We start from the raw sequence: 26,853 nt of genomic DNA, 5'->3' as shown, positions 1-26,853 counted from the left end.
AATACAAAAAAACGCGCTTTCCTGCCAAGTGCTATTGCGCTATACTGGCTTGTCATTTCACTGCGGTTTACACATGAAAAGTGTCAGCGATATCCTTGCCGCGGGGATTGAGGAAGATGTATTGTCTTGGTGAAAATAATGCAGTGTGCGTTCAGTTTCATTCTGCGAGTTGAAGAGATTGATTAAATGTAGTAATTTTGCCTTACGCGACTTGTTTTTTTTATTGGTGCTGAAAAATATTCAAGTATATGGTTTATTCAGTGAGGTGCTGTTAATGAAAAGACAACAATATTATTTTTCACAGACAAACAAAAGACCAGAACATTTCTCATTCACACAAAAGCAAGGCGGGAAAACAATTGGGAGTAGTTTTAAGACACAGGCAAGTGTTTTCTTTTTCCTCTCAACATGTGTTCACTCATAATCTTAACATAATTACAGTACAAAGACGTAATTTACATGAATTTTTTTTTTTACAATGAACTAGATGCAAAAAACAAGCATTGTTAACCAGCACACCACTTTACGGCAGAGGTTCTCAGCCTCTCGATTTCACATGTGCCATCGATTGAGCAGCAACCATACATTTTTGATTTATCGCTTTCCTGAAATGCATATCAGAAGAAAGACCATTTTGAGTCAATAGCCCCTTTTAGGCTTCAGCCAGCAATAATCATGTCGAGATGACTCTTCCTTGCAACAAACCGTGGCATGAGACTGCTGGCTAGCGCTTGGATGCACAAATGATAATGATAAATGTATCACATTTGCGTTTTGGTCAATTCGCTTTGCAGATGTATTTTAGCACGGAGAGTGAAGTGAGAACGACTGAGAATTTCTGCCATGAAGTTGTAGATGATGAGTTGCCCTTTGCGAGGCCTTTTTCCCCCGCGGTGGTGGAGAATATATGGATACGCTGGCTTGAGGTGACGAACGTCAACATTTGTATCAACCAAACAATCACATACTCAATCACATAATAATGTCCAAAACAGAAAAACAAGTACAGCAACTGCAGAGAAGGAATTGAAAAAAATAGTGACACCAACAAGCTACCATACCGAATGAATAACACAGCCCTGGCGAAAAAACAGCAGCCTTCGAAACAGACAGGGGAAAAAAACACAGACAAGCGGCAACAAACACAGAGCAACATGATACAAGCCAATACATTTTTTCCACTTGTGTGTCAAAAAGTCAATAACTTACACTAGTTCAACATCAACAAGAATCTAACACAACTAGAACATAAAAGTTGAAAATCATATTATTAATGAATAATAATAATCTTCCACAAAGAAAGTGACCAAAAAAATGGGTGGTGAAAAACGACGAAAAAACAAAGTAAATGAGAGAAGTTAATTCAAAATGAAAAAACATTTACAAGGGGCAACTTGCACCACTCCAATATATTTGTACATCCTTATGTACACACACGCATACATTACACACAGTAGAGCCAAAGCAGGTTTGGTTCCATCACACACCAGCATACATATCTACAACGTTAATGGGTAAAACACATGGCTAAGTCCCGATCTAGACCCGTCCCTTGGGTACACGTGCAGTGACAGGGTCTACGAGAGACCGCGTCACTGCCCTGAACAAACAACGAAACCTGCACGCCACAAACCACTCACTCTCGGCCGCCAATGTCCAGAACCTACACCAACTGATGGGGAAGGGGGAGTGACTACACGCACGTACATGTACACAACAGTATCACAGCTAAATAGGGCATGAAAACCACTAAAATCACACAAAAAACACACTATAACAAAACAACACGAGATAAAACGATAGTGTATCAACTTTTTGAAACCAAAGTAACAAGGGATAAAATAGGCAGGCCTTTTAAATTGTATTTCGTTTATCACATGCTTACCAACGTAACAATCACTTGCTTCTGCAGCCGATACATTCTCTTTCTTGCACACTCACACACAGAAACATCAACTTGCACAAACCATCACATGTGAATCTCATTGCACATACAAGCTGGTCATACACATATTTACAAACATTCTATCACACGCACGACTCAACAAAAGCATTAACAACCGTAAATAGCTGTCTGCATTTATCAAAATCTGATCTGTACAAAAACAGACATTAAACACAGTGATATAACAAGATATTTTTTTCAGGTTTGCTGACTTCCCCCCCATACTGATTTAGCTCTTTGGGTGGCAGCAGATTTTTCTAACCATCTACAAACTAGGCTGACCCAAATGTGCGAGGGTCACCTTGGCTGACAGATAAACTATCCATTTCAATGGATAAGTTCATCATCACAATATTCTAATAAATTAATTACAGGCCTGATAAGCACGTTCTGCTGAGTCAATTGCAAACTAGGGATCTTTTTTTGATGGTAAATGGAAAAGCACATGTATCGATGAGTTGTCAAAACAAGCGTCAAATACAGTAGAAAAGTGAAAAATCATTTGGTATCAACTGATGCAAGTGAACCGCACTGATGGTAATGGTAATTTTGTGTGTTTTATTGTGTACGTGGCCAGAACCTGCTATGCTGTCGCCACCAAGCTGTTACAGTGTATACAACCTTTTGCGTCAAAGAACCTTTTTTTGGAAAGGTAAATGTCTCGTATCTGAGCACAGCTTTAGTTATTAGCTGATCATCTAAGTTAAATCAATGATAAATGGTCTTTTCGTTGAAGTTGAAGACATCACACATAGCAGGTTCTGCCTATCTGTGACTGCAAAAATGATGTTTTCACACACTTTCGTGGTTTTGTCTTCTTTTTCTTTTCCATCTAAGTTCACCAGTCGGCTTACAAGACTCTGCCTTTCCAGGCTTTGATTGCACTTGAAATTGTTTGATTTTATTACAGGTTCCACTCTAAATAACAGGCCATGGGAGACCTAGTTATCTTCTTTCTTTCTTTTACGCTCAAACATCTGGAGGCAGTTTGGTTTTGAGTCACTGTCTGCCTCCACTTTTCTGCATTCTTACTTCCTTATGACTAAACCTCTCGACAGTATTCACCATACGATTTTCATATCAATTCAGATAAGGCTTGTCCGCATTTCTACTACAAGTCTTAAAGAGGAAAACAAGGTGTCAACGTTGACAAAGCTAGCCTTGTTCATCCCTCAATTTAATAGCATAACATTCAATGATTCATCTCAGTTCTTTATGAAGTCGCAAGTTAACTCAAACCTCATGGAATCAGAATTCGCATTCCACCTTTTCTTCTCACTCTAACCTTGCAATGCAAGTAACATGCTGCACTATTTACACCCCCTGCATTCTCTGCCGATTCAGTGATCAAAAAGCAGGCTGAGCAACTTTGCTCTGGAGACCTGGAATGCTTTTCACGTGCATCTCACATTTTCCAGAATGATTAGGCAAGTCAGCATGTGCACCTTTTGATTAGTTCAGTTAATTGTCAAAATCACTTTTCTTTGAATTCTGAGTAAGTGGCAAGTGTGCACAAGCATGTTTCATCCTGCATCTTCCAGTCTCAATGCAAAATGATAGAACTCAGCCTGTATCTTACTTTCAGTCTGTTTGGAAATGAAAACTTATCTTGCCTCTTCAAGGCTGACTGCAAAATAATAGGAAATCAAATCTGAGTATGCACCTTTTAACATGTCAGATGACAGTTGTTCAGTTTGGAGAGTGACAACGAATCTTCATGTGTCACAATCAAAACTAAAAGGAAACAAAAACTGTAAATTAAAAAAAAAAAAAAAAGCAAGTCAGGGCTTAAAGTCTTTACTTGAAAAACAAATCATCGTTCAGGCTCTCTTTCTCTTCTCTTTTTTTCCTGTCGGCCTGAACACTTTCCTTATCCCTCGCCCGATTCGTCAGTTTTAGCCTACAAAAGATACAACCTGCCTAACTTGCTGTGTTTGTATGGACGGGTCGGGTCGGAAGCAGGACTTGAACCGTCAGACACCCCACACGACAGCACTTGTTCACTCTACACCACGCAACAACAACTCGTAGCCTGCACCAACCTACCAATGGAGCAACCAACTAATCAACCATTCAACAATAAAGGGACCCCACGTGACCAAAACATACAGTGATGCTTAAGCTGTCCAAATAACCACAACTAAAGTTTCAAGACAGCCGCCGGAGAAGGCGGCTCAAACAAACACGTGACAACTTACAGGGGGGGCCAAGGAGCCCGGCGGTCAAGACGCCACTGGACTCCTCCTCCGCCCTCACAAAGTCCAAGCCAAGACAGACAACTTCCGCCAAACAAAGAGAATGTGCTTCGTGGGACACACCACAGTGACTTCCCCTTGAATGAATCATCGCTTCTGAAAACAAGTGGCTCTAGTAAACAGCTTTAAAATAATTGATCACATAGTTCCTGGCAGCATTTTTTGCGTACAGTTTCCAAACCTCAAATTTACCTGTAACCTTTACCTTCACTCTGCTTACAGGTGAGTGTACACCAAGTACACCTTTTTACAGCTCATACAATTTCCTTTCTGTAGACTGTCAACGTATTTCTTCCCTGGCCTTTTGTCTGGTCACCCGCATGCGAATGTACGTGCATCGTGTTCCCACGTTCACTGGGATCGAATCATGGTGTGGAGAACTTCATGGGAAGTTCAGTGTTCTTTGAGGAGTGAGCTGGCTCGGAGGGTAACTGTGTTGAATGCTGAGCGGTTCTCGCCATTTTTATTTCCAACTTTTAAAGCTGCAAGGAGTTTAGGTCCCGCCCTCACTGTGTCATTCTCTCTTCATCGTGTGCGGGTGCTGGGCGCATTGTTAATGTCCTCATTGATCTTTCTTCGTATGGTCAAGTCTTCCTATATCTTCAAGTTACCTCTCGTTCCTCGACCAACAGCTTGAACCGTTTAATTTTTCTGTCTTTCATCCAAAAAACCTCCTCTGAAGAACTTTTCTTGACCAAAAAAAATTCACCCAAATCATCACTATCAGCAATTCATTCATCAGTTCTGAGCCCAAAATGCACCAATGATTAACCTCCCAGCTTTCCCCCACATGCGTGCGTACGTGTGTGCGCCCTTCCCTGCACACAGGCCCAGCGCTGTTGAATCAGTCCTACGTTAATGATGACAACAAACTTAGCGATGAGGCGCCCTTGGCTCCCTTAGTAGCGGCACATTCCCTCTGTCTGCGTGAGTTCTTTGTGTTGAGAGTATCACAGTGGCGGGCCCAGTGGGGAGCTACTCACTGTCCTTCACGCTGCTTTTGTCCACAAACTCTGACAGTATATCGCGAAACCGCGCCCACGACCGCTCTGGAATGGTGACCGCTGTGCGAAAGTTGTTGCGAACCTGCAACAGAATGAGAAGTCTTGTTGGACAGTGGCACTCCAGGCTTGCGATTTGGTTACTTACACTCACATCTACAATCGTACGCTCCCATCTACTCCCATTCTTCGATTATACAGCGTTTTTGTGTATACTAAGGCCACCACCACCCTGTCCACTCCCAGACCCCCCCCCCCTCCCCCCTTTGTAACACTAACAGGCAGATTGCTTGAATCAATAAATCGTTTGAGTCTTGAGACCCCCCTCACAAACAAACCTCGTTCTTTATGATCTCTATTTCAGTTAGCTATGTATTATCACTCAGCAATTTACTCGGTGAGCTTGAGCAAATAGCTTTTCGTCCAGCCCAATGCGAACTGGTATCCTTTGCAGAACTGTGCAAGAGGGGCTGATGATATTTGGAAGGCTCGAGCATAAAATAGTGCACAATGCTGGAGAAAAATATTGCAGTCCGTTGTAAACTCTTCTCGTCACAAATCACAACGAAAACAACTTTCAACCACATGATATTTGCCTCATAAGATGTCATTCCTACTATTAGACCTGCACATTGCCCCAAAATGAGAAGGAACAAGGTAAACTAAGCATGAGCAGAAGTGTAGTTTACTGCTAAAATATTCTTGACTCCCACGAATTTAGCTCTGGCAGTCACTCTTAATGTGCCGGCATGTACTGATTGCCTAAAAAACACATCAAAATGGATCGAAAATGGAGGCAAACAGAAATACACTCATACACACATAAATTCGATTTGACTGTACATGCATTTAAAATCATGATAAACAAACATACCAATACCTCTGATATACGTAGGTAAACTCCTCTGCGATTTGACCCCACATCAAAGTAGAACATTTTGTTTTCAACTCTCATGGACCGGCTCTCTGGCAGTTCGTTCTGTGGTTCTGCAAGCATACCACGCAATTCAGCTAGTGTGTAAACCACACCATTTCAACAATGTGAAACACCAGTTTCACACAACAGTCACAAAGTAAATGACACACATACACATGTACACACATGTACACACACACATATATATATTGAAATGTTAGATGAAAAAAAGACTGGGTATATGAACATGAAATAACAAAGTACTGAAATTGTTCTATTTCATCCTTAGACACAAAAGGAGCAAAGCTAACTCCTGAAGCAATTATCCAACAGTAAAGAGTGTTGCTTTGGTAATCACTGCAGATCATTACATACAAATGCAGAGGCTAATTATCACAAAATTCAATTGCAAACCAGCGTCAGATGCTGATGGACAGAATAATCATCAGAAGTTTATTGTTACAACAATCAATGCATGTCTGTGCAAAGCTGACATCTGGCATTTTTACAAGCAACCTTTTAGCTTTATTGCAAAAATTGCTTTTGACACAGATGAAAGCAGAATCTGATCATTAAACTCGTTACATTAGACACGCCATAACGAAGTGAGGCAGAGGGCTAATGACAAGATCATCAACACGAAGCATCGTATATCATTGTATGCATGCAAAAAAAGAAGAATCAAGAACTACTCAGTGGCGCTTCTTGGAAAGCATCCCATGAAAGCATCCCATGTACGTTAAAGGCACAGGCCATAAGACTGGGTGGCTGAGTGGTAACGCAATTGTGCTCGGAAGCGAGTTCAACCCTGGGTCAGGGAGTAAGCAATTTTCTCCCCCCTTTCCTAACCTAGGTGGTGGGTTCAAGTCTTTCGGATGAGAAAAAAACCGAGGTCTCTTTGTGTACACTACATTGGGGTGTGCACGTTAAAGATCCCACGATTGACAAAAGGGTCTTTCCTGGCAAAATTGTATAGGCATAGATAAAAATGTCCACCAAAATACCCGTGCGAATTGGAATAATAGGCCGTGAAAAGTAAAATATGCGCCGAAATGGCTGCGATCTGCTGGCCGATGTGAATGCGTGATATATTGTGTAAAAAAATTCCATTTCACACGGCATAAATAAATCCCTGCGCCTTTAATATGTGCGCGATATAAATTGCATACAAAAAAATAAAAATAAAAAAATAAAAATCCCCACGGAATATATAAGCCTCATATTGATTGATTGATTGATGTAAACGATTGGGCTTACTATCTCAACCCTGGCCAGGCTTTTACATGAGAACACCCTTCCATTGGGACACATACCAACAATCAACAGCCGGGAGCTTTCTGAGCTGAGTTGAATGTGTTTTCATGAAATAAATCCTTTTTTTTTTTAAAAGACACCAGTGTCAATCTGCTAAATAAATGTATCAAGAAATTGTCCCTCTGCACAAGAAGCAGTCAGAATATTGTCATTGATGTTTGGTATGCCTCCAAATGGAGGGATGGTCTTTTCCAACAAAACACCAATGAAGAAAAGCAAACACAAGTTGCGTAAGGCGAAAATACTACATTTAGTCAAGCTGTGGAACTCACAGAATGAAACTGAACGCGCTGCATTTTTTCACAATGACCATAGTCCGCCCGCTTGTGCAAAACGGAGTGAAACTGACGAGCCTGTTCAGCGCGGTAGTGGTTTTGATATGTTTTTGGAATAAGGAAATGACGTAAAATAAGATGAACGTAAATTTGGATCCTTTTATATAAAAAAAATTATTACAATTTTCAGATTTTTAATGACCAAAGTCATTACTTAATTTTTAAGCCACCAAGCTGAAATGCAATACCGAAGTCCGGCCTTCGTCGAAGATTGCTTTACAAAAATGTCAATCAATTTGATTGAAAAATGAGGGTGTGACAGTGCCGCCTCAACTTTTACAAAAAGCCGGATATGACGTCATCAAAGACATTTATTGAACAAGAAGAGCAAACGCTCGATCGAGTCACTTTCGCAGTTCTGAATATTATATGAGGCATCAGATGGACAGGAAGAAATTGCTATTCACAACACAATACAGATGTAAATAATTTGATGTAAATAATAATCCTATAAAGTTTGAATCAAATCCGATGAATAGTTTCAGAGATATGATATTTCAATTTTTTTCCTTCAAGACATACCTGTGACCTTGAAAAAGGTCAAAGGTCACCAAAGCAGACGTCAAAGTGTAGAGGTCACTGGGAGTCACGTTCACATAAAATTTGAGCCCGGTCACTTTTATAGTTTCCGAGAAAAGCCCAACGTTAAGTTGTGTGTTGCCGAACAGAAAAGGCTAGTTATCTCCCTTGTTTTTCTGATAACGTTCGTAAAAGGCTACAGATGTAAATACTTTGATGTAAAGAATAATCCTACAAAGTTTCAATCACATCCGATGAACTTTGTCAAAGATATAAAATGTCTAATTTTTCCTTTGACGCTGACCTGTGACCTTGAAAAAGGTCAAAGGTCAACGAAACCATCGTTAAAGTGTAGAGGTCATTGGAGGTCACGACTAAACAAAATATGAGCCGGATCGCTTTGATAGTTTCCGAGAAAAGTCCAACGTTAAGGTGGTGTCTACGGACGGCCGGCCGGACGGCCGGCCGGCCGGACAGACTAACACTGACCGATTACATAGAGTCACTTTTTCTCAAGTGACTCAAAAAATGAAAAAAAACGACTGGAGATATCATACCCAGGATCTCTCATGTCAAATTTCACAAAGATTGGTCCAGTAGTTTACTCTGAATCGTTCTACACACACACACGCACAGACAGACACACACACACATACACCACGACCCTCGTCTCGATTCCCCCTCTATGTTAAAACATTTAGTCAAAACTTGACTAAATGTAACAAGAAGGGCAAAGCCCATACGACTCACATGCTTGACCTTGACCTTTACATAGCAATGACATCATACACTAAGAACTGCTTTACACATTTTTCCTACCAAAATACATGTGACCTTGACCCAAGGTCAAGGTCATCCAAGGTCATGCAACACAAAGCTGTTAATTCAAGACATAGGAAGTACAATGGTGCTTATTGGCTCTTTCTACCATGAGATATGGTCACTTTTAGTGGTTCACTACCTTATTTTGGTCACATTTCATAAGGGTCAAAGTGACCTTGACCTTGATCATATGTGACCAAATGTGTCTCATGATGAAAGCATAACATGTGCCCCACATAATTTTTAAGTTTGAAACAGTTATCTTCCATAGTTCAGGGTCAAGGTCACTTCAAAATATGTATACAATCCAACTTTGAAGAGCTCCTGTGACCTTGACCTTGAAGCAAGGTAAACCAAACTGGTATCAAAAGATGGGGCTTACTTTGCCCTATATATCATATATAGGTGAGGTATTCAATCTCAAAAACTTCAGAGAAAATGGGAAAAATGTGAAAAATAGCTGTTTTTTAGACAACATTTATGGCCCCTGCGACCTTGACCTTGAAGCAAGGTCAAGATGCTATGTATGTTTTTTGGGGCCTTGTCATCATACACCATCTTGCCAAATTTGGTACTGATAGACTGAATAGTGTCCCAGAAATATCCAACGTTAAAGTTTTCCGGACGGACGACTCGGGTGAGTACAGACTCACTTTTGCTTCGCATGTGAGTCAAAAAGCCTGAGAAGATATGAGATGGCGAGCAGAACTGTTTTCACAGGAAGGACTGTGCCTTCAAAAGCAAAACCCCATAACTAATCAGCGAAGAAGCTCACCTTGATCATCAGTACCAAACTCGTCTAGTAGCTCAGTCAGCGCATCCCTGAACTCGATCATGCCTTGGGCAGGTATGGCAATCTGTGAACGTGGGCCCCCTCGAGGGATGGTTTGCGACACCTGTTCGTAGCATACCACCTGTAAACATGGCTGTAAACGTTCTAACCAAAACTGGGCAGCTACCTACCAGAAAACACTGAGGAGGCATGAAGGTTTGTAGAAATAACAGAGTGTGGATTAGAGTGAAGACGTTAGTAGAGGAAATATTACTGTTAGATCTTCAGAAAACATCACATCATTTTCAAATACGTGCACTTTGTTTGTTATTCTCTGGCTTTGTTTCCTTTACGTGGACAGAGGGTCGCTAACCTTCTAGCACTGACAAAAAGAACATCCTTCTGTGCACATGTAAAAGATCAGTCTCTTCCCTAATTTCATTTTGGTTTGTATTGCTTCAATTGCGAATCCAAACATTGTCAGATCAGGTTATGAAGGAACTGTCTACCACGAATTCTGCAACTGATGAGCAGATGATATCTGTTTTCCTAGGACAGTAACAATTCACTTCCCTAAGCAGCCCATATCAAGAATTCACCAGGGAAACTTTTTCCCAGCCTTATTTATTAGTTTTCTTCAAGCAGCTTCCCTAGAAAAGAGAAGAAAAGGTCAAAGCAGCTGAAAAAAATCGCAAGACAACAATTACCCGTAAGAAGCGTCCTCGTTGGTTTTCTTTGAGGTCAAGATAGTAGCGGCGGTTGTCTTTGACGATGGTCTCACTCTTGAGCTTGCCGTCCTCCGGGGGGCTCTCTGTGTTGGTAGGTCCTGCAAGCAGTGAGCACACCAGTACTTGATAACCACAAGGTGTGGCCACATGCACACAAACAGACCACAACACAACACACACCTGCACAACGCTACGCAAGCTCTGTCACGGTCTAGGTCCTGCAAGCAGTGAGCACACCAGTACTTGATAACCACAAGGTGTGGCCACATGCACACAAACAGACCACAACACAACACACACTTGTACAACGCTATGCAAGCAGTGTCAGTGTTATTTATTGTAAACAAAAATAACACTGCATGCCAGCACTGTCAGTGTTATTCATTGTAAACAGTTACGAGTGCATGCCAGCACTATCAGTGTTATTTATAAATTGTTAACAGAGTTAAGAGTATATGCAGGCACAGTCAATGTTATTCATAAGATGTTAACAGAGTTAAGAGCGCATGCAGGCACTGTTAGTGTTATTTATTGTTAACAAGAACAGTTCACATTGCAATCATGCCCGCACTGTCAGTGTTATTTATTGTTAATAACAGAATCAAAGAGTACATGCCAGCACTATCAGTATCTGTGTTATTGTTAACAAAGTTAAGTATTACTGTTACGGTTATTGTTAAAAGAATCAAGTGTTAGTAGTATTACACTACCAGTGTCGGTGCACAGACTCGTGCTTCACAGGATAGATTTTAAATCTGTTATCACATTATAAAATGAACCATCATTAGATGAACACTCTCTTCATGTATAAATGTGAAAATACTAGGTTAGGCACAGGAATTAGTGTTTAACAACTGCCAGTTGTTCCATCAGAACTGCAAGCAGTAATCATTAACTTTTATGCTAACTTAACTGCCAGAATGTTTTCCTCATATTTAGTCTTCAGCATCATTCTCAGCAATGCTGACAGATGTAAGATTATTGAAGTTCATGCTGGCATCCTCTGCGCCCTATGTTAACAAAAATAATTTAAACCATTGCTACGTGCACTACTTGCACCTCACATACATTCTATTTTGAACTGTTAGTGAAAGAGATGTTGCTGTTTTTTTTAAACCGCCTGACACTGCGAGGCAATTTTCCTTGTTGGTATAAGGACATTAAAATCTTTGAGTCTTGAGTTACATACTGCAACAAACAAAACTTCTCTCTCTTTTCTGTTTGTTTGTGCAGATAATCTGTCAACAAAGTGTGCTATTGTTGGTGTGAAGAATTTCTGTTAACTTAAGCGCATACTTACCTCTTGTCAATGAATATAGGAAGTCATCTCATAAGGAAATAACCATCAAGGAAGCAAATACACAAACAGGAAATTTATCCACGCTTGTGAGGATACAGGATGCACTTAAGGCGTAACACTAACTTGCAGAAATTGCGAAAAGCTTTTGTGAAAGTAACTGCAGATCATAGTTTCACTGCACTTTCAAGTTTCATTCCAACAGATGCTAGTGACTGGAAGCAAAAACTACTACAGTAATCCTCAGCTGTGATCAATCAAAGTTCAAACATCCCACTCCGGGAAAGAGTATAATACTAAACTGGTGAAAGGTTCTTGCAGAACTAGTTTCAGTTTAACCGGCACGGTTGGCCTAGTGGTAAGGCGTCCGCCCCGTGATCGGGAGGTCGTGGGTTCGAACCCCGGCCGGGTCATACCTAAGACTTTAAAATTGCGTCTGGCATTATGGGGTTAGTGCTAGGACTGGTTGGTCCGGTGTCAGAATAATGTGACTGGGTGAGACATGAAGCCTGTGCTGCGACTTCTGTCTTGTGTGTGGCGCACATTATATGTCAAAGCAGCACCGCCCTGATACGGCCCTTCGTGGTCGGCTGGGCGTTAAGCCACAAAAAAAAAACACACCAAAGTTTCAGTTTCATTGCATATATATGACAATCTATGAAATCTTCCTATTCAGCAGTTCTACTCTCCAAACTAACTTTTCTCAGATTTACTTCTCTCTTTTTAATGATACTGCCAAAAGAGCTCTAAATAATATGCAAAACATCAACACTATCTTTGGGATAACCTTAAAAATATGCTGGTTTTTCCAAAGTAGTACACCATAGAACTACATGTACTGTGACGAACATGTAACATTTAGTGTGTAGTGCTGTCATTGTCAATCACAGACAATGGCATGGCCGTTTTCCATCTCACTACAGTGCTGTATGCAGAAAGGCTCAAACAGACCACCACATGTATGTGACGCAACGTGACTAGTCATTGACAAAACTGTCAACATCAGCAAAGGGCTGACAACGTACCTAGGGAAGCGTAGTGTTCAGTAAAATCTGTCAGGTAGTCTCTGAATTCTGCCGCAGAAGACATGGCGAGAAGGAGGCGGCTCTTCTTTCCACCTGCACCCACCTGAAACAAAACATTTTTATTAAAATTTCCCGAGAAACAGGATGTGCTGCAACTAGGTCTTCTGAGATCATAACGATAAGTGTCTTTACACAGAAACGAATACAGTGGAACCCCTCTTTTCAGCCCCCCCCCCCCCCTTCCTCCCATATTTTATGGTTAACCCTCTTAGTTGTCTGTAAATTTACCTCACTCTAAAACTCAGTCCCTTTCAAAACCAGAGTTGCAAAGATTTTGTAGGTCTCAAAATGTGGTTGCCACAGTAGCAGCTTCTGTGCAGAATGTTTCACAATGCCTTCAAACAGGCCTATCGCATGTATCAAACTGCCAGAATACTGACGGCCTGCATCCATGGCTTAAGTATCTTGCGCCTTGAAAACATTTTCCTGTTCACCTCAAACCTTCTAACCTCAAAAGGCTGAGAAAGCAATCTTTTTCTGAGCCTGGTTTTAAAATGTTATCACAAGTCAGCTGCTTTATCCATCAAACTTTGTGTACTGCGATGCAAGGACAGCTGGACACCCTTGGGACCACCCCAAAGTGTCCCCACATTGCAAGAGACCTGCCATGACAGGTATATTTTGATCAAGATACAAAGGAAGAACAGATAGTGTCCTTAATAGAGAGGTGTCCTATCATCGGAGGGGCTCCACATCGCATGTACCTCTGTACAATGTGAATGTATGTTGCTCCTGCATCTTGGAATAAGATTTGCATAAAATACCTGGTCTTTCCAGTTGCGACTGATGAGCTAATAATAGCGACACAGGTGAACACTGCGATCAATAATCCACATACATGACACAGCCAACTCAGCAACACTGCCAGACGACATCATCTGTCATTTGCTGTTGCTAGGTCTACTCGTTGCTCTTTCATGCACAGCGCTGATCACCCGGCATGATAAAAGACCACAAGGTTTCAGAATCACTGCAGATAATGAGTACCTACTCAACAAATTGCATCTCTGGGCAAAAGGGCTTCTCCTACAGAGATCCACGAAGCAACTGATTAACTCCATTAGGACCCCTTCTACACCAACTTGCCTTTCACTTTCACAACAAAAAGATACTCCTTTGATTTTTTAAACAAGTAGTTTCCTCCATTAAGCCCCAGTTCAGCCAAATTCTAGGACTTAACAAATTACAAGGTTAACTTTTTTCTACAGCAATGTTGTTCTCACTCTCAGGCCATGTTCTTCAGTCACTGATGCATACCTTTTCATAGATCTCACACATTGTTCTGAACCCCGGATGGTCGTCCATTTGATAGTTTTGACAAGTATGAAGTGTTCTGAACAAACAATTTCTTTGTAGCCAGGACATTTTGTGATTTAGACCTACACATACTTTCAATCCAAGTTCAACTGACTTATTGGCTCACGTAAGTGTAGCCTATGCGATGCTAACTTTTGTCTGTCTGTGCGTGCGTGCCTGCGTGCGTATGTATGTATGTATGTATGTCTGTGGTAAAAACTTTAACATTTGACTGAACACCGAAATACTAATTTTACCTGGTTATTATTTAAGCAACAGCTTCAAAGTATTGAAGCAATGATCAACATTTCGTCGGCACGTATGTAGTTAAAGTGTGTATCCAAAGAAAACGGGTGGTGGGGGGTTTTGGGGGGGTAAAAACAGGTGACTGGTTTGTGTCGTGTGTGGTATGTAGACCAGGTCAGGGGTCAAGGTTAGGTCAGATCGCATTAAGGATTGTGGTATAGATACAGTTATCACCGAGCTGCAGTTCGCCGATTCAGAGAAGACGATTTTACATTGTTCGGTTTCGTAGCTCCAGAAAAATAGATAAAGAAGATACCAAAGGAGATTTCCTACAGGTTAATCTGCACAGCGTGTTTCCAGTGTCTGCGCGAGGAAGCGCAGCGCTGTCGAAAGCGCAGTGTCGATCTGGCCATCTCAGGCAGTCGTGTAAGTAAGTAGGCTACAGACAGACAGACAGATCTAGATCAAGTGTCTCGCACTCTTGCACCGTGTCACCTATGCCGACTGTGTGTGTGTATGTGTGACGGAGTGATTGAGTTTGTGTTACCGTTTGTTGATTTCTTTCGTGAGCCTTGAAGCCTTCGCCTCTTGTTTTCCTCTTAGTCTGGGAACAATAATGATGAGGTGTTCTCAATGAAAAAATATCTTGTAGCCGGGGTATTAATTTTAGACCTATAGATAAATATTTTCAATCCTGGTTGAACTGACTTATTGTGTTCTGAGTATGGAAACTTCATTCTTCTTCTTCGTTCATGGGCTGAAACTCCCACGTTCACTCATGTTTTTGCACGAGTGGGGTTTATTCCCACATCATTTAGACAACTATACGCCGCTTTCGGATGATGCATGCTTGATATTTTTGTGTTTCTATAGCCCACTGAACTCTGACATGGATTACAGAATCTTTTCCGTTCACACTGGGTCTTATGCTTGCGCGTACACACGAAGTGGCATTAGCAGGTCTGCACATAAGTTGACCTTGGAGATAGGAAAAATCTCCATCCTTATCCCACCAGGCACAGCTGGGATTCGAACCCACAACCATCCGCTTGGGAGGCCGGCGTCTTATCCACTTGGCCATTGCGCCAGTCATGAATACATATGGGAACAACACTGGTATAGTATGACAGCTTACCTCTGCCACCTTGATAAAGCGGCCACGCCGGTTCTGCTTGACATCCAGGTAGAAACGTTTGGACTGGATGTGAAGTGTGCGTGTGGCCAACTCCTGCTCTCCCGACCCCGAGATATCCTGATCTGAAACACAAAACACTTTCTGGTCATTCCCTTGCAATAATCAACAACCGAGGCAAAAAGAGTGTCTGAGAGTGAGACCACCTCCAGGCTCCCCATCCCTCCTCTACTGACTCGTTAATCAATTACAGAGAGTGGAATGAGTGGAAGTCATCCCTCTGTGAACAGGGTGATCAATCTTTACCCTCAAACGACATCTGCTGCAGCTTTCGTCACGATCAGGTTGCAGTCAGTGAAACAACAGGAGCTGAATTTCCTTATCATCCAAGGAGCCAAGCAGATTCACTTAGCAAGTTGCTTCTGCCAAAGACTGGAGAAGTAGCAGTTTCTTCTTCAACTGTCAGCAAAAAGATGAGAGACCAAGACTCACCAACTGACACTTTCAATTCTGATCTTGCCGACAGCTAGAATTGAAGTTTTTAGCTATTGAAGTTTTTAGCTAACTTGACACTGACAGCTAATAAAAGAGATGAAACTAAAAATACTTCCGCGGAACGTTACTCTTGGAGCAAAAGCAAACAAGTCTGCAGAAAAGTATGTGAAAAAGAATCTAGATGACAAATTCATACAGACAAACATCAATCCCAAAACAATCTTATGGGACAGAATCAACAGAACAATATTGTACAGCAAAGAAACTGATGTCAGTTTTAACAGAACCTGATCAGTTTAAACTCGGAGTCATTTTCTTTTATTGCATAAATTCGCATTTAACTTGGTAATTATTGCTGTATTTCTTTCACACATAGTCAAGACTTTATTCTTTTGTTCTAATAAATGAGTTACTGGTCAACATTTTTTAAACAAACTTTGTTCTCTTTGAAACTAGAAACATTTTCACAATTGAAAAAATGTTTCTGTCAGTGTCAGTATCATCACCGCAAACAGAAAACAATCTCTCATCATGATCATATCTTCCCTGCCAACAGACTATCTTTAATCAATAGATTCACCTTTAATCAAGGCTGGATCCCAAGGCTATCCAAAGCCGTCTCCTGTTTTTACATTTAGTCAAGTTTTGACTAAATGGGTTTGTTTTTTTAATGACTTTGGTCATTAAAAATCTGAAAATTGTAATTAAAATTATTTTTTTTATAAAACGATCCAAAATTACTTTTATTTTATTCTTCATCATGTTCTGATTCCAAAAACATATAAATATGTTATATTCGGATTAAAAACAAGCTCTGAAAATTAAAAATTAAAAAATTATGATTAAAATTAAATTTCTGAAATGCTTTTAAAAACTATTTCATCTTATTCCTTGTCGGTTCCTGATTCAAAAAACATATAGATATGATATGTTTGGATTAAAAACACGCTCAGAAAGTTAAAACGAAGGGAGGTACAGTAAAGCGTGCTATGTAGCACAGCGCAACCGCTACCGCGCCAAACAGGCTCGTCACTTTCACTGCCTTTTGCACTAGCGGCGGACTACGTTCAGTTTCATTCTGTGAGTTCCACAGCTTGACTAAATGTAGTAATTTCGCCTTACGCGACTTGTCATTTTTGTTTGACAGCTAAACAAAGAGCAGCTGTTCATATTTTACAATTCAAGTCATTCGCCCGGGCTGCCATGCATATCATTGTCTTCTGAGCACTGCATTTTTAAATTATACACTGGAATCTTCTTGGTTTTATCCACGAGCTTTGATCTGCTATTTAGTGCCATCCCATGACTTTGACTCACACTCAGTTGAACCAGAGGCACAGAGAGAAAGAAGCAAGGACAACAATATTGACATGATTCCACTGGCTGATGACAAACATAGACTGGCTGAAATAAAAAAAACAATGTACACTAGCTAATAATATTTCAATCATCTACACATAATTCTAAGTTACTCAACTTTTACGATCTTCAAAACTGTTTGGAATTATGCCTTTGAATCTTTCTGACAAAGAAAGAACTGCAAATCATACTAAATGTATACTTGTTAACCTTTTCTCTGTCAAACAATTCCTCTTATCAGCTAGTGGAACACCCGCTCAGTCTATGCCCCGTTTTAACAAAGTGCCGCCCCAGCAGTTTTTGTCAAAGCTTTTTTCCATATAAGTACACAGGTGAACACAAGATCTTCAAAGCAGCCAGACATCAATAATGAATTGGTTGGGAAAGGCTGTGTAGTCAATAAAGTACACTTTACGGCTGACAACAACCTGACTTCCACTTGCTGGGTTAGCAAAACAGGTGCTACATCTGCTTCGATACCCTGAAGATAGTAAGATAGAATGCCGTTTTCTACAACAGTGGCAGCAAACTTTGCACAAACTGACACTGCGGGGAATGTTAACATAATGGCAAAATGCCTGCAGTGTTTTTCAAATGCTTCTAACAGAACACACGCCAGCTTCTTGAAACATTGTGCAGAACCGCTTTACTAAATGTAGGTAATACAAACTGTGGAGTTTTTCATCATACATCACTTGTTTTCTAGAAAGATGTATTGCATAACATTTCCTTCTTCATCAAAAAACCTTTTGTCAGGCAACAGAAAATCTGAAGAAGAAAAAGGGGTCCCAAAAGGGAGGGAGTCTTACTCTTAAATCGGGGGTTCTTAAAACCTTAATAAAAGGGGGATTCAACTGTATACATATATATATATATACTAGAGGAATACCCGGCTTCGCCGGGGTGAATCGCGAGACAGAGACAGACAGCGTGGCGGTTCACCACAATCACCTTTGAAGGCGAAGTCCTCTCAAACGGGATTGAGAATTTTAGAGCTTATTTCTAAGCCCTATATTAACTGTTATGGCTTCTCAAAGGCCAGAACATACAGACAGACAAAAGCCGCCAGACCCCATCACAAACAGAACTCTACAATCCACAGGTGTTGCCTCCACACACACACACACACACAGACACAGAAGCCGTATATATCGGGTATCTATATATAAATATACTAGATGATTACCCGCTTCGCCGGGTACCGGCTTCGCCGGGAAGAAGTAGAGCCGAATACCAGGCTGCGCCTGGGACCCGGCTTTGCCGGGTGTACAGTAGTCCCTTCCATTTCCGGCCCTTTCGTGGGCGTGAACCTACCCGGAGCGGCCAGCTTTCCCATGACTAATGAGTTTTCCTTCTATAACTGACTCTTAATGGCCGTTAACCTGTCTGACGCGGTCAACGGTCACTGATTTTTGCCCTAAGGTGCCCCTCTTACTCGACAGGAGCGGCCACTTAACGGCCACTTGTCACTTTCGCGGGCGAGCGCCTGTGGTGTGTGTGTGTGTGTGTGTGGGTGTGTGTGTGTGGGTGTGTGTTGTGTGCACAGACGGCACAGCACGAGCAGACGACATGAATACTTACGCATGCGCAAACTGTAAATACAGACATGCGCATACATGTACATTTACGGCAGTCACTTCCGGATCGATCACAGCTGATGTGAGTTTGAAACACTTGTTTATCTGACACTCAAATATATATAATAATCCAAACAACACACATAGAAACATACGAAACAATAGCTTAGCCAGGACGATCGAGTTAAACACGCAAATAATTAAGATGTATAAACGAAAGCAAAACTAACAGAGACAATGAATCGGCGGCTCGTGGATCATGATCGCTTTCTTTTCTTCATGAAAACTTGATCGTGTTTTGGGGTTTTTTTTGGAGGAGGAGGGGGCCTGTCATGAACGGCCACCTGATATTTGCGGTCACCTTTGCAATGACTAATGGGTGACCGGATATGGCAGGTACTACTGTACGCCGGCTTTGCCGGGTGTAGCCGGCGTACGAAGGAAGGGAGATCTAAAAATAGTAATGTGCAGTGACCTTCTTAAAATAGTAACGTAGTAACGGGAATATGGATTGACGCCACACGAAGGAAGGGAGATCTAAAAATAGTAACGTGCAGTGACCTTCTAAAAATAGCAACGTAGTAACGGGAATATGGATTGACGCCACACGAAGGAAGGGAGATAAACGCGCAAAACAAAACACTGGAGAAGATAAGGAAGAGTTACTGGGAATGGATATAGTGGATCTACAGAAAAACCAAAATCGGTTCAGCGCTGCGCGCTGAGAGCACGTGTTGAAATATCTCATCGATGAGGTTGTGTCCGGGGTGTAGCTGAATACGGTCTCCAAATTTGAAAAAGATCGACCGAGAACTTTGGCCGTGCATCGCGAACAGACACAAGTCGTATATATATATAGATAGAGATAGATGACAGTGGATTTTTCGATAAATAGATTCGACCTTTGCACTTTTACAGTGAGGACAACTTATGGATACATGCAAGGAAAGCCCACAACTTCTAAGGCGAACAACTCTGCAGAGTGTGCTGTGAAGGGCGACGGTAGTCTCCCTTGTCACACTCGACCCCCTTTGAATGAACTTTGTCCCTCCCAGGTTGGTGGAATGGGAACAGCACGAAAATGATTCAGTGGCCTGAACATTTCATGTTGAGTCCCATCCCTGTCGACGACGCCAAATGTAACCGAGTGCCGAAACACCACAATCACCTTTGAAGGCGAAGTCCACTCAAACGGGATTGAGAATTTTAGAGCATATTTCTGAGCCCTACAATAACTGTTATGGCTTCTCAAAGGAAGGCCCGAACATACAGACACACCAAAGCCGCCAGACCACATCACAAACAGAACTCTACAATCCACAGGTGTTGCCCCCACACACACACACAGAAAAGCTGTATATATATATGTATATGTATATCTATAAATATATAGAGATAGATGACAGTGTATTTTTCGCATGGCTATAAATTGATTCGACCTTTGCACTTTTACAGTGAGGACAACTTACGGGTGCAAGGAAAGCGTTCTGGACAGTGCAGTGACATTCTAAAAATAGTAACGTAGTAACGGGAATATGGATTGACGCCACATTAAGGAAGGGAGATAAACGCTGAAAACACTGGAGAAAATAAGGAAGAGTTACTGGGAATGGATCCAGAGAAAAACCAAAATCGGTTCAGTGCTGCGCGCTGAGAGCACGTGTTGAAATATCTCATCGAACAGGTTGTGTCCGGGGTGTACCTGAATATGGCCACCAAATTTGAAAGAGATCCATCGAGAACTTTGGCCGTGCATCGCGGACACACACACACACACACACACGTCGTATATAATATATAGATAGATATACACTCAACAGCGGCAATTTTTTCAATTCACCGCAAGAAATCTGAAGAACTAAACAAATCCTGCCCATCTTTCAATTTCACACCTATCTTTGGCAGTGAGAAACGCTTCAGCATGTAAAAACACTCATCTAATTTGCTTGATGCAAAAAGCAAACAAAAGAGAAATCTCAATGGCAGACATTTTATCTCACGTAAGTGTATTCAACTTCTCACAGGAGCGGGCTTTATGTTATTTACACTTCAGTTTTGTGTGCTGCACTTCATTAACATTAACATGTTTCTTTACATCAAAGCTGTTACTAAAACTAATTGGTCAAACTGTCCAAAAAGTATACACACATTAAAACTTTCTTTCTTTATTTGGTGTTTAACGTCGTTTTCAACCACAAAGGTTATATCGCGACGGGGAAATGGGGGGAGATGGGATAGAGCCACTTGTCAATTGTTTCTTGTTCACAAAAGCACTAATCAAAAATTTGCTCCAGAGGCTTGCAACGTAGTACAATGTATTACCTTACTGGGAGAATGCAAGTTTCCAGTACAAAGGACTTAACATTTCTTACATACTGCTTGACTAAAATCTTTACAAAAATATACACACATTAAAAGCCAATGTGAATCTATAATCGCTGCCCTACTTGACCTTGGAAGCGACACTGTCCTGTGTATCACTGTATGTGTAACACTTCAGGTTTTGATAGTTTATCAATATCAGCAATCCAAATTTGGAGCAAAAGATCAAAGCAGTTCAGACAAAGGAGGCAACAAGTATAAAACCTATGAAGGAAACGATGTGCAACAGGAGAGGGAAGGGCGGTACAAATATGGAGAGAGAGAAAATCTGCATTCCTCCCTAATCCGCTGCTGAGAATATTTGCGCAAGCACACTGACAGATTCCCTTTATACCAAAACATATAAAGGTCACTCGACAGAGAGTCGAAGATCTACTTCAGTGAAAAGCACTAAAGGCAGCAAGCGCCGAGACAATCCATGACCACTCGGAAGTCTTCTTTGTCACCTGAGAAGATCAGAAGCCATATGCTGGGCTAACTTGTCATTGTGACAACAGCCATTTTCTTCTGCGGATGCAAAGACTCGATCTGGCAAAGTTCATATGCCGAGTTTGGCTTTGGAGGGATCAATAAATGCTTATTTGCTGCCTGGAACTGGAATCTCAACATACACTTGCATGTGGTATTGGTAATCCAGGCGAGTTTAGTTCGCAGCAAGAAATCTTGATTTTTAGCGTGACAGCTTGAATCTACAAGGTCATAAGACAACCGGTGAAGGTCCTTACCTTATTACATTGCATTGTTTGATCGAGCGTTTTGCTGGGGACTAGAACACGAGAGAGCCGAAGGTGTATGTGCGTTAGTGAGCAACAATTCTAATGAAACTACAGGACAGATGGTTATGAAACATTCCATACATATAATGAATTCTTCCACTCTAGATAATATTAAAGTTTTCATTTTGATTAATTTATGTCTCTGATGATGTTGAATCTGTCTGTTCCTGTTACTGTTATTGTTAAAAAAAAAGAAGTCTACGCAGCACTGTGCCACCGCATTTTTAAAAATTAAATTCATTGCTGTTTTTATCAAAAGATCTTGCATTTAAGCCTGGAAGCTTAAAAGCTGATTGATTAATCATTTAATGAGTTAATCAAAATTCTGCCAAAAACTGAAATTGCAATGTTTTCAATGACACATTAGTGGTTTCATTGTATTCTTCAGTATTTTCCAACTCCTAAATCATAGAATGCGCTCGAATTGAAATAAAAATAAGCACAACATTACAGAATGGTTTTTTTATGTTTGACACGTTGTGGCCAGTCAGATCTTTTTAGTCTCAGTGATGAAAGATCAAGTGTGTTCAGTTTCTATGTCCTATCAGGCCAACAGATTGAATGTTTTAGTATCGCTTTCAGTTTCAGCAACTTTTCTGTTCTTGTCAGGCATTGTTATTAAAATCAATCTAAATACATTTATGCACAAGTGAAATCCAGTATCCTGACTAACAAGCAACATTTGTCGACACCTATCAGTCTGACAAAGGGAAAACATAATGTTATTCTCACTCATGAATCACAACATGCTGAAGAGATTATGCTTTAGTTTGGTTTAAACAGTGTTTTACTCAAACACAAGTTTACAAAGCCATGAAAATTGAAATGCATGTTTTAATAAAGTATAATTACGATTGCTTTAATTTCAATCAAATACAGTCGAATATGCCCTTGTGATAACCTCCTCTGGTCCCTTGGATGGTCGTTATGGTTTGACTTTGCAATACATGTATAATGAATGATAACAATCATTTGATAATTCTTGTCACACAACAGCAGTTGTCACCATTAACTATCTCCAAATAATCAACATCAAAGCCAGTTTTTGCATCTAGGACTGGAGTAAAATTTACTCTGAAGAATATATTACTTAATAGTATGAATAACAAGAGGCGAAGCCTTCAAGGCTCATGTAAGAAATCGACAAACAGTAACACAAACTCAATCACTCCGTCACACATACACACACACACAGTAAGCCTAGGTGACACGGTGCAAGAGTGCGAGACACTAGATCTAGATCTGTCTGTCTGTAGCCTACTTACGGGGACACGACTGCCAGATGGCCAGATCGACACTGCGCTTTCGACAGCGCTTCCTCGCGCAGACACTGGAAACACGCTGTGCAGATTAACCTGTAGGAAATCAACTTTGGTATCTTCTTTATCTATTTTTCTGGAGCTACGAAACCGAACAATGTGAAATCGTCTTCTCCGAATCGGCGAACTGCAGCTCGGTGATAACTGTATCTATACCACAATCCTTCACGCGATCTGACCTAACCTTGACCCCTGACCTGGTCTACATACCACACACGACACAAACCAGTCACCTGTTTCTACCCCCCAAAACCCCCCACCACCCTTTTTCTTTGGATACACACTTTAACTACATACGTGCCGACGAAATGTTGATCATTGCTTCAATATTTTGAAGCTGTTTCTATCACACACATACACACACACACACGCACAGACATACAAAGTTTAGCATCTCATAGGCTACACTTACGTGAGCCAACAATATCAGAGGAAATACTTGCTCACGGCAAATCACCCCCCCACTCCCTTCAAAATTTAGGTTTCTTCAGAGTGAACCTACCCATCATGTTTGCTCAAGTTTAGCGTATTATCAGGCATGAATATTTATTTTATATCTCAACAATGATTAATTCCAATGCCGTTCGTATGACATAACAGCAAGACTTACAAGCTATGTTTATGCTGATACTAGGCCTAACACGTTAAAAGTTTCACTTATTTATATTCTTATCCTATAAATAATGGGGGTTTTCCGAGTCTGTTTAAGATGATTAGACCAATAAAAAACTTGAAGCAAAAATCAGAGATTTATTTACTATTAACTGCGTACACTGTAGTACAACTTTCTCGTTCATTCTTTGAATCTTTAACAAATCAAACCTCAAAATCAAATCAACATTAATGCCAAGCAAATGATTAAGTCAAATTGACAGAGCTGCAGACCTATGCTCTTTGATTCAAGAAATGAACTATAGAAAGTTGTGTTTTGAATTTGACTCTTATTCACAGTTGATCCAATTAAAGTACAAAAATGCATGTAAAGTGCTTATGAAGGAAAGAAAGACAAAGACTTCAAAAATGTTGTATTTTGAATGTGACTCTTATTCACAGTCGATCCCATTAAAGTACAGAAATGTATGTAAAGTGCTTGAATTGAAGATAAAGAAAGATAAAGACTTCAATAATGTAAAATGTTTATCATGTCCCTAACATGTGCATCGAAAGCTGTTCCACTTACAGTCATTCAATCTATGTACAATTCTGCTGAAATCGCAGATCTGCAACACTTGCTGCAAAGATTCACCAAGGCCCTTCTTTATTGCAAAAAAAGAAACACTGTGCCATGCACATTTTTATACAACTGACAATTGAGGTCTAACGAATGACGTCTCACAACGTGCGCAGTCGTCCTTGGCGGTCAAGAAAGCCGCCGCGATCATTGCGCAGACGACACTTCCAAACCGCCAATATTTTGTGCGCTCCACATAAATCTCCGGAAACGAAGCAATTGGGAAACTTGGATAGGCTGTAATGAGACACTTTCCAACCCATGGATCATCTGTGCTGTACCTTTCTGCACTAAGTTTGAGGACCCGCCCGACTGTCTGGCAAATTCAAAATTGTCCATGCAATACAAAGCAGAGCAACTGCCTTTCACACTTAAAAATCCACTCAATTAAGGGGGGTAAATAAACAAAACTTGACGAAAGCTAGGCTAACATTTAAATACGTCACTGCTTCCAATGGCCTTGAGGGTCGAGTTACCCAGAGCCTCACTTTAGCCACTCCCACTTCTGCATTCTTGCATGCCCAACATAAACAACATGTCATGTAAAAACAACGATAAACGCATTTTACACAGGACTGAAACCTTCTTTTCTTCGCTCAGAGTATTTTGACTCGAAAATCCAGCTCGCGACCCCAGCAGCACAGCTGATGTGACCTTGGCAAGGGGAACCACCAGTGCTTGAAGAGGCTCACCAAAACAAACCTGACCTACAAAAAAAACTGACAGCTTGCACTTCCTTCTGCGCAGGCATTGAACGCCATCCTCAACAGTTTACATAATAACTGTTCGCCATCTTCCAAAACCTCAGCAGAATTAACAAAATCAAATGGCATACTCTCTGAAAACAGAACCATCAGGTGGTTGCGAGCTTGTGATAATTAGGCAGTGGTTGGAGTTCGCGATTGATGGATGCAACGCCATGTTGAATTTCTGCTGACCAGTGGTACAAGATACACCTTGCTCCCATAGCCCTTTTCGACGCATTTGCACTCAAACAAAATGATTAAAATCGATCTACCATAGAAAGAAGTTGTTTATTCCACCAAAAATTCGCCTTTCAACCCATGATGACGCAGGTTCCTGTAATTTTTCCAATGAAACTCTGACCCGGTCACTGAAGGAACGAAACGAGGCATGTTTACAAAACAACGCATGACCGTTGGCGTTTACGTTGTAAGACAAAATATCAAATGAAAACAAGTATGGAAGTATTTTCAAAGATTTCAACACAATTAAAGCCTTGCCTTGAGCCTGCGGCTGTTGCTGCTCGTCACCACTCTCTCGATCCGACATGGTGCAACCCTCCAGTACACAGATCCCAAAGCCTCCTTCTGAATCTCATGAATAATTCATTACGTCACGTTCTGCGCAGACTTCGTGGCAGTTCGGTTACCGTTTCTTTTAGAGAAAAACACCAGTCGGTAGTTTAAATGTGTTTTTCTTTTCAAAATAGAAGCAAAATGTACACGAATAACTTATGCATTATTTGCAGTACACTTTCAATTCAGGTAATCTGTCAAAACGGTTTGCCGTTCGTGACGAACAGAAGTTCTCTAAAACTGCAGGAATACATAAACCAGCGCAGAAGACAGTCGGTAGCCTGGCTGCACTGAAAACAAGTTTCACCAAAAACACAGTCCTTTTTAGGTTGTCCTGTTAGCCTCTGAATCTCAGAGTCTACAGATTGAGTTTAGTGAACCTGGACAAATACATTTTGGGCGCACTTGCGAGTAACTATATGCAACTGCGAGTGCGGCTCTGCACTGAGTCTCTCTCATAATATGATACTGGTTGCCTGCGCAGGTCCTACTTTCGATTTCAAAGTAATCTCATTGACGAGGCTCCAACAGGCTGACACGCCCCCTTCCCCGCGTCAACTGTTAATGGTACTGCACATGTGTATGGTGGTTTTTTTTTACATTTAGTCAAGCTTTGATTTCATGTGTTGTTGTTTTTCTCCTTGGTTTGTGTGACATGTAGAAAGAAAGCATAAGCTAATAATTCATAAAGCTTCATAAATCAAATCAAATCAGTAATTATGGCATCATCAG

At 41.0% G+C, this 26,853-nt stretch overlaps 1 protein-coding gene across 6 annotated transcripts; it reads right to left on the bottom strand.

Annotated features, from left to right (window-relative positions):
- Window positions 1-366: 366 nt before the first annotated feature.
- LOC138970773 (transcriptional regulator protein Pur-beta-like) lies at window positions 367-26,199 on the bottom strand. Of its 6 annotated transcripts, none has more exons than XM_070343296.1 (7): window positions 26,047-26,199; window positions 15,667-15,788; window positions 12,930-13,032; window positions 10,587-10,705; window positions 9,883-10,021; window positions 6,076-6,188; window positions 367-5,286 (listed from the first exon to the last, which is right to left on the bottom strand). In XM_070343296.1, exons 1-7 carry the CDS (start codon window positions 26,093-26,095, stop codon window positions 5,176-5,178), a joined length of 756 nt encoding a protein of 251 aa, XP_070199397.1. In that variant the 5' UTR covers window positions 26,096-26,199; the 3' UTR covers window positions 367-5,175. The 6 variants fall into 6 exon arrangements, with proteins under 6 accessions (XP_070199397.1, XP_070199398.1, XP_070199400.1 ...); XM_070343297.1 differs by having other exon boundaries at window positions 6,082-6,188; XM_070343299.1 differs by having other exon boundaries at window positions 9,883-10,003.
- Between the last annotated feature and the right edge of the window lie 654 nt (window positions 26,200-26,853).

This window comes from Littorina saxatilis, linkage group LG7 (assembly GCF_037325665.1).
Source record: "Littorina saxatilis isolate snail1 linkage group LG7, US_GU_Lsax_2.0, whole genome shotgun sequence".
NCBI classification, from domain to species: Eukaryota; Metazoa; Mollusca; class Gastropoda; order Littorinimorpha; family Littorinidae; genus Littorina; species Littorina saxatilis.
The sequence above is the reverse complement of the archived record's forward strand: the minus strand, read 5'-3'. Positions and strand labels throughout refer to the sequence as shown.

Bases quoted from the DNA above. Each gene is read 5' to 3' on its own strand.
- LOC138970773 (XM_070343296.1), bottom strand. From the start codon at position 26,095: ATGTCGGATCGAGAGAGTGGTGACGAGCAGCAACAGCCGCAGGCTCAA. The intron at 13,033-15,666 runs GTAAGCTGTCAT...GTTTTGTTTCAG, and splicing joins GCTTTATCAAGGTGGCAGAG to GTGGGTGCAGGTGGAAAGAA. The intron at 5,287-6,075 runs GTATGTTTGTTT...ATTCTGTTGCAG, and splicing joins TACGTATATCAGAGGTATTG to GTTCGCAACAACTTTCGCAC.